The sequence below is a fragment of the Ranitomeya variabilis genome, chromosome 6 (assembly GCF_051348905.1).
Source record: "Ranitomeya variabilis isolate aRanVar5 chromosome 6, aRanVar5.hap1, whole genome shotgun sequence".
Classification (NCBI taxonomy): domain Eukaryota; kingdom Metazoa; phylum Chordata; class Amphibia; order Anura; family Dendrobatidae; genus Ranitomeya; species Ranitomeya variabilis.
In genome coordinates, this window is record NC_135237.1 from 7,123,679 (window position 1) to 7,135,896 (window position 12,218).

General features: G+C 45.1%; 1 protein-coding gene across 1 annotated transcript in view; it reads left to right on the plus strand.

The window, feature by feature from the left end:
- OBSCN (obscurin, cytoskeletal calmodulin and titin-interacting RhoGEF) overlaps positions 1–12,218 on the plus strand; it is an 860,705-nt gene that overhangs the window by 309,230 nt on the left and 539,257 nt on the right. Inside the window, exons 43-48 of the mRNA XM_077269354.1 lie at positions 2,641–2,907; positions 5,069–5,335; positions 6,425–6,691; positions 7,356–7,622; positions 7,826–8,092; positions 8,606–8,872. Of these exons, the coding sequence (XP_077125469.1) occupies positions 2,641–2,907; positions 5,069–5,335; positions 6,425–6,691; positions 7,356–7,622; positions 7,826–8,092; positions 8,606–8,872 (1,602 nt within the window). The remainder of the gene's footprint in view (positions 1–2,640; positions 2,908–5,068; positions 5,336–6,424; positions 6,692–7,355; positions 7,623–7,825; positions 8,093–8,605; positions 8,873–12,218) is intronic.

Below are 12,218 nucleotides of genomic sequence, written 5' to 3' on the forward strand. Positions count from 1 at the left end.
ATGACCTGTAATTCTCATTTGCATCCATTGTCTTTAGGCTTCAGTAACATTTCCTTTATCAGTCCGGTGAATTGGGGTTTTGAGATTTGTGATGCGACTCTGTAATTTATAAGAGGGAACTCATAATGGATTGATCCCGTTGGTTTTGATGACCTCTGGGTCTCATCAGTCATCATTGATGGTAGTGGAAAACATCATACACTTTTGGATATGGCCATAGCAGAGGGGTCTCATCAGTGACAGCTCCTATCAGACTACCGCTGGGTCCGCCTCATGGCACTGGAGCAAACAGCTGATTTTGCCTGGCTAACATTGCCTGGCCAGAAAAGTAGCAATATATGGCTGCCATTCAGATGGATGTATTACATCCGAGCATGGGCCACTCTTTGTTCTGGCTCAGCTATGGCGATCCTAAGCACAGGACCCCCTCTCTATGTTAACCCTATACGCTAATTAGGTACAGCAACAATCAGCAACATTCATCCAAACCATACATAGTCTCAAGCATAAGTGAGCTAATATCTTGGGGTTCTTTTAGCTGTGGATTTCAGGGATCCATTGGAAAGGGGCAATAAAGGTCTCAGAACCACAAGTAGCATGTTCCAAAACAAAAGATCGAGTGTGACCCCAGTGGATGGTGAAATGCAACTAAGGTTCATTTTTGTTAGCTATAAACTTTTAGCTCAGATACTTATGAGCCCAAACCCCTGAGATCTAGCAGATAGTGATCTACAACTCATCTTCTTTCATGTCCCTGTGATGTACATCTATAGTAATAGAACATAAACTTCGTCACTCCAAATTGCAGAAAATGAAATGTTATATGAAGACTTGAATTACAGACATTAAGCCCAACGTTTTGGCCTGTATGTGGCCTTTGTCAAGGTAAGTCTGTGGGTGCTGCAACAGGATGTCAGGAGTTATATCCTCATGCTGCTCAGGATATCATTTTCTGCAGTTTGGAGTGCCGAAGTTTATGTTCTATTACTAATGTGACCTGGTGTCATACTTCAGAGCACCCACCTAAACAGTTCAGCGATACCCATCATCTACATGTATAGTGATTGACTGCCGCCTGAGGCTCTACATACCATGTAATCTAGTAGAGAGTGACCTCCATCTGAGCCTCTATGTCCCTTGTGATCTGGCAAAGAGGCCTCCACCTGAGCCTCAATGTACTATGTGATCTTGTAGAGTGACCTCCACCTGATCCTTTATGTACAATGTAATCTAGTATAGAATGACCACCACCTGAACCTTTATGTGACATGCGATCTGGTAGAGGGTAACATCCACCTGAGCCTCTATGAAAAGTGTAATCTAGGATATAATGACCACCACCTGTGATCTAGTAGAGAGTGACCTCAATCTGAGCCTCTATATACCTTGTGATCTGGCAAATTGACCTCCACCTAAACCTTTTTGTGCCATGTGATCTAGAAGAGAGTGATCTCCACCTGAACCTCTATGTACCATGTGATCTATTAGAGAGTGACCTACACCTGAGCCTCTGTGAACGATGTGATCTCCAGGAGTGACCTCAACCTGAACCTCTATGTACCATGGGATCTAGTAGAAAGTGACCTCCACATGAGCCTCAATGTACCATGTAATCTAGTAGAAAACTACCTCCATCTGAACCTCAGTGTGCCATATGATCTAGTAGAGAGTGATATGTACCATGTGATCTTGTAGAGTAACCACCACCTGATCCTCTATGTATCATTTGATCTTGTAGAGTAACCACCACCTGATCCAATATGTGCCATGTGATCTTATAGAGTAACCACCACCTGATCCTCTATGTACCATGAAATCTTGTAGAGTGACCTCTACCTCTATGTATCATGTCATCTAGTGGATAGTGACCTCCACCTCTATGTATCATGTAATCTGAGTGCTATTCATTCTATGTCAGCTCTTCCACCACGATTTAGAAAGGAATTAAAGAGCAAGGAAACTTCTGAGGGAACGTCCATTACTCTGAGCTGTGAGGTAACCAAGCCCACAGTATTTCTAGCATGGAGGAAAGGATGTAAGGTCCTGCAGGAAAGTGACAAGTACAGGTTCATCCTGAACGGGGTCACCGCAGCGCTTGTCATTGATAATGTGGATGTGGCAGACTCAGGGGAGTATACATGTATTTGTGGAGCCCACCAGACAACAGCTTCTCTCACTGTTAATGGTAAAGATTCATAATTTTCAAGCCCTGTCATCGCAACACAGTTATCATGACCATCAATAATAACCACTTTCACAGCTACCATCGTCACCTCCACTACAGCCATCACTAGTACTGATAACCACCATCACCGCTATTGTAACCATTACCACTATCATCGCCAGTGATAACCATCAGCGCCACCATTGTAACCATCACTTCTGCTAATAACCACCATCACCTCCACTGTAACCATCACCACCAGTGATAACCACAATTACCTCCAGTGATAACCATTATCCGAACTGATGATAACCACCATCGCCACCAGTGATAACGACCACCACCTCTGGTGATACCTTCAACATGCACAATGATTGTCCTGCCTGTATACCATCACTCACCTCCTGCACGCATTTGTGTAATGGTGGACCTTCTACCCCACCTGTTGCTTCATTTGATTTTTCCACTTCTATCAGCTCTTCCTCTACGGTTTAAGGAACAATTGAAGAACATGGAAGGTGTTGAAGGAGAATCTGTGACATTATGTTGCACAGTGACTAAACCAAAGGCTACTCTGGAGTGGAGAAGAGGACAAAAGACTCTTATCAATGGAAACAAATATAGAATCATCCAGGAGGGTCTCACCGCTGAGCTGGCTGTCAGTCACCTGGACCCTCAAGATGCTGGGGAGTACACATGCATGTGCGGAGACCAACAGACCACTGCATTCCTGAGCGTGAAGGGTAATCATCTCTACCAGATCTTGATAATTCATGAACCCATTGCACCCATCTCCATCCATTGTCACTCACCATCATCTAAGACCACAGCCACAGTTGCACTCCTCTTGTCCTCAGCTTATCCATCCAATCCCTTTCTTTTCTGTGCTTCCATTTGTAATGTTGGGGTTTGTGGGCTCCTTATGTGATAACGATCTGTACTGGTGTAGTCTAAACCCATTAGTATCATCTTTCTCCTTCATCTGTCTTACTTTGTGACTCCTTTACATTGTCACAAGACATAGATTTGCTGGTATAGGTTTGGATGGTGAAGTTGAGATTTTAATGTTTTGTGTCCACTTTTCACTGATGAACATTGTAGAGGATTGTCGGATGAAATTAGATGTTTTTCGATTGGTGTTTATCTCTTTATTCGTCCTGAGTGTCTCCAATGTATAGGTGACTTATGAACTCACAGGATAAATGAAGTGTGTTCTTAGGCTTTATTATCCTGTACTGTGTTGCATGTAGTCAGATTTTACTATCTCTGACTGAGCAATGTACATTGATCAAATTAGAGGTGGAGAACAAGGACAGAAGTTAGGAAGACATCGGTGAACAAAACCACGGAGGTCTGGGGCTCGGTTGCTCACAACTGGTTCAGATGATTTATTATTCCATGTTTTGTCGGCTCTCACGATAGAATTTAATAAATATCTGAAGAACAAGGAAATTGTTAAAGAAGAATCTGAGACCATGCAATGTGTCCTGACCAAACTCAAGGCTTCTCTGGAGTGGAGAAGACTACAAAAGATTCTCAAGTGAAGATTCATCCAGGATGGTCTTACCGCTGAGCTGGTTATTTGTCACCTGGATTCTCAAGATTCCAGGGAGCCCACATGATTGCAGAAATAACCTCTGCATTTCTGAACTTGAGGGGTATTTATCCTCAGAATCCATCATCTTGTCAAGCGTAGGACATTATGTCGTTGGCACTGCTTTCTGCTGATCCAAACAGACAAAAATAAGCCGGGGTATAGGAACACATAGCAACAGCGGTGCTCTGCGTCTAAGTGAAGCACATATTAGGCACAAAATTAGAAGGAAAATACGGCACTTAACAAACTGTGTAATAAAGTGCATTCTTTTTATATAAAAACGTGCATGTTCAGAGGGCACAATAACAGGTGTATGCTGGGCAATGGCCGTTTCACAATCCGTTATGTTTGGAGCGCGAGAGGAAGCAAGATTGGATGTGAAACAGCCGGCGCCCAGTCACTCAGCTTTTTACTTTCCTGCGAACATACACTTTTTCTAAAATAAAAAAGAAGATACTTTGGCGAGTGCCATATTTTCCTTCTATACTTCTTTTATTCTATTTTATGTGCTCACCCGGCACAGTTACTTTACTTTTGTCATCTGTTTACATGCATGAACCACACAGCACCTCAACATTTCATTAAATAATATGGAATAATTCTTGGAATAGAGTTCTCTTACTTGAAAGGGACACATGAGACCAAGAAAATGGGGCTTCCCTACTGTGCCCTAATAGTAGATATCGAGGGAAAGAGTTTATGTGTTCATGGTTGGGGAGAATGCGACTGGTAATATTTAGTCTGCAGCTCTGTAATGTGCATCAAAAGATCCTGGAATACGTGTTTTACTTTCTGTGGACTATTCAGGACTCTGCATGACTCCTAGTCATTCATGACTCCTAGTACAGCTTCTTCACCTCCTCTTCTGAGAACTGGAGGATTGCAGCAGCCTTACCATATATCTACCCTAGTGTTGTGCCCAGTGGCGTAACTTGAAACTCATGGGCCCTGATGTGAAAGCTCCAACGGGGCCCCCAAATATTTTAAATCTTTAATAGCAATAGTCTTTTTCTATAGGGCAAAGGGACTTTTAGGGCCCCCTAGGCTCCAGGGCCTGGGTGCGATTGCAACCCCTGCACCTGTTGTAGTTACGCCCCCGGTTGTGCCTAAATGCGTAAGATGCGGACAGGTGAGCAGGCATCTCTACAAATGTTTACCAGTGTTCCTACTTACTACCCTATGGTGTATTATTCATAGCTAGCTTTGTAATGTGTATGCCGGATGAATGTCTTGACAGATTACTACATGAAGGGTCTTACAGTCATTTCTGCACTCCTAAGATTATCTCTTGCCTCTACACTTTTTAGCTCTCCCTATTGTTTTTGTGGAAGAACTGAGAAACGAGGTGTTGAGTGAGGGCAAGGTGGCCACATTGCACTGTGAGCTGAGTAAGCCCGGCATGCAGGTGTCATGGAAGAAAGACAAGTCCCTGATTACAGCCAGCGACAAATACATCATGTCCCAAGAAGGAGCCATCTGCGAGCTGATAATCCACAACCTGGAGCTGAAGGACAGCGGGACCTACACTTGCCTATGTGGAGATCAGCAGAGCACAGCCATGATAACAGTACAGGGTAACTATAGAGCTGTGTATAGTCAGCAAATCTTCGTCATGTCCACCCATGGCCTTCAAATAAAAGACCCACCCGTATCTGTGTGTTGTCATCAATGTTCTAAAATGTTCCAGTCTGCAGACACGAATGTAAATAGAAGTGTTGGGTTCAAGTGAAATGGTAGAATAAAAGATGTCTGATTGGTGGATTTCTTTAGATCAAAATGTTACGTGTGATAATTATAGCAACTTCTACACTGACATTAACAAATAATGATCACCTGTCCATCCTTATCATTTCTTCATAACCTGCACACCATTATCACCTCTCCTCCTCCATAACCTGTCTCCCCTAATCATCTTTCTACCTCCATCGCATGACCACTCTCAGAATTTCTCCACTCCCATAACCTGTCCCTTTATTGCCTGTGCACTTCCTTCACCATCCACTTCCATCACCTGTTCACCCTCATCATATCATCACCCTCTTCATCTCTGCTCTTCCTTCACCAGTCCACCCTCATCATCTGTTCATCACCTCTCCACATCTGTCCACCTCCATCATTTAAAAGCATTCCATCCCAATCTGTCCACCCTCATCACCGGTCCACCCACCTCATCTCTCCATCCTCATCATATTTTCATTATCTGCCACCCTCATCATCTCTCAGCCTTTTTTTTTTTCTCCGCTTCCATCATTTATCCACGCTCATCATCTCTCCACCTCCATCATATGTCCACCCTCATCATCTCTATATTTCCATCACCTGTCCACCCTGATTGTCTCTCCCTTCCACCATCTATCCACCCTCATCATCTATCAACCGAAATCCCCTGTCCACCCTCATCTTATCTCCATTTACATCTTCTTTCCACCTTCTTCATCTATCAACCTTCATCATTTGTCCACCCTCTCTCTGCTTTCATTATCTCTGAATCATTGGTTATCATGGACTGCAGTATTATTTCCAGTCATTGTGTATGGTTGTGTGAACATTCTTCATTGTTCTAGAATTTATTAGATTGTTGGTTCATCCGTGTTTCCATGGCATCTTGGAGTTACCACACTCTTGTTTCCTCCTCACCATGTAATTTTTATGACATTTCTCAGCGTTACCAGTATTATTTAAGGAAGGATTGAAAAACTGTGAAGTCTCCGAACATGGAGAAGCCGTCTTCAAATGTCAGGTGACTAAGCCAAATACACAACTTCAATGGATGAAAGGTCAGAAGATTCTACATCCTAGTGATAAGTATAAGATGCATCAGGAACAGCTAAATGCAGAACTGGTCATCCGAGACATAAACCTGAGGGATTCTGGCAACTATACTTGTGTCATCGATGAAGAGGCGACTACGGCGACCTTAACTGTGATTGGTAAGGATTCACCATAGAGGCTTCTCCAGTCTGGTCAAAGAATGGCTTTTACCACTCATGGCTCATTTCCTCTGGCTTGTATACCCCCAGGCACAGCTATGCCAGATTGAATTCCTCATGGCAAAGATCCTTTGTATTTCATCCATCATAACCCGGCTTGTCTGCTTTATATCTCTTGTGATCTGGCTCCACCAGCTTTTATCTCACAACTCTTTTTCCACAGCTTGTATGCTTCACAACCCACCTCTTCTGTCTTTTACCTCAGAATCCATTTCATCAGCTTTTTTCTCATAGCCTGTCTCATACAGATTTGATCAATGATAGCCCGTCCACTCCAGTGTTCTAGACCTCATAGCCCTGCTCTTCCAGTTAGCATATTTCATGGCCTGACTACCCCAGGTTTACCTCTCATGGCTCAGCTGCTACAGCTGTTTTCCACTTGAGACGGCTTCTACAGCTTTTATTTTCACAATCAGATTCCTCAGGCTGGTAATCCTCATGGCCTGGCTCTTCTGGATGTAGCCACTCATTGCACTGCTACTCCTTATTTAGTCCCTGATGGCCTGAATTTTCTGGCTGTTGTGCCTTGCGTCCTAGCTATTCTAGCTTGTATCCCTCATGGCCTAGGTTCTCCATCCCACCCATGTCTCTGTTCTTTCTTCAGAGTTGCCAGCTCATTTTAGTTCAAAATTGACCAACATGGAAGTCATGGAAGGAGGAACTGCAATTTTACGTTGTGAGGTAACGAAGTCATCAGCTGTAGTACAGTGGAAAAAAGGTGAAAAAACAATACGGCTCAGCGACAAGTATGACATCAGGCAAGATGGCTCTAGATTAGAGCTCCAGATAACTGATCTAGAACTGTCCGATGCTGACCAGTACAGCTGTGTTTGTGAAGGCCAGAAGACGACGGCTTCCATAACCATCAGTGGTAGGTTTATGTTTCACACTACAGTGTGTCGGTGACAGTCAGGGTATGAGCATTCACTATATGTGTTGGTCATGACTGAACATGACCGACACATGGTCACAGATTTTGGCCTTGAAGAGGATCTGTATAATTTTTTTCTATTATTTTTGTAATTTTCTATAATCTATTTTTCTCGTCATCTCATTGCTCCCCTCCTCTCCTAGCTCGGCCGGCAGTCTTCATTCAGCAACTGAAAGATCTTCAGGTGTTAGAAGGTGACGTGGTGACCTTACACTGTGAGCTCAATAAGTCCGACATGCCGGTGGAGTGGAGAAAAGAGAACATTACTGTGGCACCAGGAGACAGTGTCACTATGCGGCAGGAAGGTCGGGCCCATGACCTCATCATCGGTGACGTTACCGTGAAGGATTCTGGGGAATATTCCTGCCAATGTGGAGACGTTACAACCTCTGCGCTTCTTTCTGTAAATGGTAAATGATCCATTCTTGATTCCTCCATGTCATCCCCTTCATGTGCTCGGACCACCATCTTACAGTGTAGTTTTCAAAAACATTTTTGGTATTTTGATGGAAACTTTGAATTCTTTAATTTCTTGGCTTAATTTTTTACCGACTTTTCTTAGGACTCTTCATAAATTGCCCAATGTGTTGATTTTACAAATTCCAGGCGCCCTATTTTCTACTGTGTTTCGATCATGGATTGATTAGTCAGCCTCAGTCAGAAGAATCAGAATCATTCGTCATAGTCATCCTTGGGATGATAACATTTTTTTGACAATAATACTCTTGTGGAAAACCTGTCCTGGTTATGGAGGAACTCTGAGGCTCTGGCCACATAAGAGATTGATGAGATCATCTTCATGCTGATTGTTTCCATCTCTGATTTTCCCAATGATGGTTGCCATTGGTCATAAGTGATGACTTTTCTCGGACTGATGGTCATCCCCACGCCTGCCTCATATCTGCTCTCTTCTCATCTTTTAGCTCTTCCTGTGATATTCAAAGAGGAACTGAAAGACGTTGAGGTTCTGGAGGGAGAGAGTGTCGCCCTGCGCTGCGAGCTGAACAAGGCGGACTTGTGCGTGCAGTGGTTAAAGGGCAACGAAGTCCTACACCCTGGAGACAAGTACACCATGCAGCAAGCTGGAGGCACCACTACCCTCAGCATCCGGGAGGTCAGTGAGGAAGATGATGGGGATTATACCTGCGTCTGCGGAGACGTCAGGACGATCGGACATCTGCAAGTACAAGGTAAATATTCTGTCCCCGTGTCCATTACTCCACGGCAGTGACACCCGCCGACAATAATCCCACAACGAAGAAAATCGCCCAAAACAAATAGTAATAATAAGACGACTGCAATAGAAAAAATGGATAAAAAAGAAGGTTCACACCGGTCCGCCATGACGATCTCTGCACGATCCGGGCTGCGTTCCTCCTTCACGTATTTTACCCCTGACACGTTCACCCCAGAGACCCCTCCCGTGAATATCTGCACCTTTAGCAAAAGCAATTATATAAAAATGTGCCGTATGTACAAGATTAATACTTTTTATTTTCTTTTTTACCTCACACCTGTTTTTTTTAATCAGTTTTTGTTTCCTGGGACAGAGCTGAGGCCCCGGAGAATAATGATCTCTAAGTCAGTCATCAGCTCATTATCTCAACGCCTCATCTGCGGATCATCACTCTCATCATGCGCCTCCATGATGACAGCTACTGGAGATCTCCAGTCTCCATCATCTACTATTAAGCCTCATTTATCAGAACTGTCCACCAGGAAGAATCCCAAAGCAACCAATCAGATCACAGCTTACATTTCCTAACCTGCTCTGGTAAAATGAAAGCTGCGCTCTGATTGGTTGCTATAGGTAACAAGAACAGCCTTCCTGGCCTGTATGGAGTTTTCTTGCTGGTGGCCATGATGATGTTCTGAGGTGATTGTGGAATGTCTGCAGATAATATCTGGCCTCCACTGGGGCCATCTATGGACGGAGGGAATGACAAGCTGTGGGCCACTAATAAGTATTAATATCTCATGGAAGCTTCCGGCAGAGCATTGTAGTGGCAGACGGGACCACAACCCTGTAATACAGATCATGGGGACCCCTGATGCTGCGGATCACCCCCACCACACATATAAGGAGTGTGAATATGAGGTCTCCTCATGGGGAATTGTACATACGGGGTCTCCTCATGGAGGATTGTACATGTGGGGTCTCCTCATGGGGAATTGTACATACGGGGTCTCCTCATGGGGAATTGTACATACGGGGTCTCCTCATGGAGGATTGTACATACGGGGTCTCCTCATGGGGAATTGTACATACGGGGTCTCCTCATGGAGGATTGTACATGTGGGGTCTCCTCATGGAGGATTGTACATATGGGATCTCCTCATGGAGGATTGTACATACGGGGTCTCCTCATGGAGGATTGTACATATGGGGTCTCCTCATGTAGGATTGTACATACGGGGTCTCCTCATGGAGGATTGTACATATGGGATCTCCTCATGGAGGATTGTACATGTGGGGTCTCCTCATGGGGAATTGTACATACGGGGTCTCCTCATGGAGGATTGTACATGTGGGGTCTCCTCATGGAGGATTGTACATACGGGGTCTCCTCATGGAGGATTGTACATACGGGGTCTCCTCATGGAGGATTGTACATATGGGATCTCCTCATGGAGTATTGTACATACGGGGTCTCCTCATGGAGGATTGTACATATGGGGTCTCCTCATGGAGGATTGTACATACGGGGTCTCCTCATGGAGGATTGTACATATGGGATCTCCTCATGGAGGATTGTACATACGGGGTCTCCTCATGGGGAATTGTACATACGGGGTCTCCTCATGGAGGATTGTACATGTGGGGTCTCCTCATGGAGGATTGTACATACGGGGTCTCCTCATGGAGGATTGTACATACGGGGTCTCCTCATGGAGGATTGTACATATGGGATCTCCTCATGGAGTATTGTACATACGGGGTCTCCTCATGGAGGATTGTACATGTGGGGTCTCCTCATGGGGAATTGTACATACGGGGTCTCCTCATGGAGGATTGTACATACGGGGTCTCCTCATGGAGTATTGTACATATGGGATCTCCTCATGGAGTATTGTACATACGGGGTCTCCTCATGGGGAATTGTACATACGGGGTCTCCTCATGGAGGATTGTACATACGGGGTCTCCTCATGGGGAATTGTACATACGGGGTCTCCTCATGGAGGATTGTACATGTGGGGTCTCCTCATGGAGGATTGTACATATGGGATCTCCTCATGGAGGATTGTACATGTGGGGTCTCCTCATGGAGGATTGTACATATGGGGTCTCCTCATGTAGGATTGTACATACGGGGTCTCCTCATGGAGGATTGTACATATGGGATCTCCTCATGGAGGATTGTACATGTGGGGTCTCCTCATGGGGAATTGTACATACGGGGTCTCCTCATGGAGGATTGTACATGTGGGGTCTCCTCATGGAGGATTGTACATACGGGGTCTCCTCATGGAGGATTGTACATACGGGGTCTCCTCATGGAGGATTGTACATATGGGATCTCCTCATGGAGTATTGTACATACGGGGTCTCCTCATGGAGGATTGTACATATGGGGTCTCCTCATGGAGGATTGTACATACGGGGTCTCCTCATGGAGGATTGTACATATGGGATCTCCTCATGGAGGATTGTACATACGGGGTCTCCTCATGGGGAATTGTACATACGGGGTCTCCTCATGGAGGATTGTACATGTGGGGTCTCCTCATGGAGGATTGTACATACGGGGTCTCTTCATGGAGGATTGTACATACGGGGTCTCCTCATGGAGGATTGTACATATGGGATCTCCTCATGGAGTATTGTACATACGGGGTCTCCTCATGGAGGATTGTACATGTGGGGTCTCCTCATGGGGAATTGTACATACGGGGTCTCCTCATGGAGGATTGTACATGTGGGGTCTCCTCATGGAGGATTGTACATACGGGGTCTCCTCATGGAGGATTGTACATACGGGGTCTCCTCATGGAGGATTGTACATATGGGATCTCCTCATGGAGTATTGTACATACGGGGTCTCCTCATGGGGAATTGTACATACGGGGTCTCCTCATGGAGGATTGTACATATGGGGTCTCCTCATGGAGGATTGTACATACGGGGTCTCCTCATGGAGGATTGTACATACGGGGTCTCCTCATGGAGGATTGTACATACGGGGTCTCCTCATGGAGGATTGTACATACGGGGTCTCCTCATGGAGGATTGTACATACGGGGTCTCCTCATGGAGGATTGTACATACGGGGTCTCCTCATGGAGGATTGTACATACGGGGTCTCCTCATGGAGGATTGTACATACGGGGTCTCCTCATGGAGGATTGTACATACGGGGTCTCCTCATGGAGGATTGTACATATGGGATCTCCTCATGGAGGATTGTACATACGGGGTCTCCTCATGGAGGATTGTACATACGGGGTCTCCTCATGGAGGATTGTACATACGGGGTCTCCTCATGGAGGATTGTACATATGGGATCTCCTCATGGAGGATTGTACATACGGGGT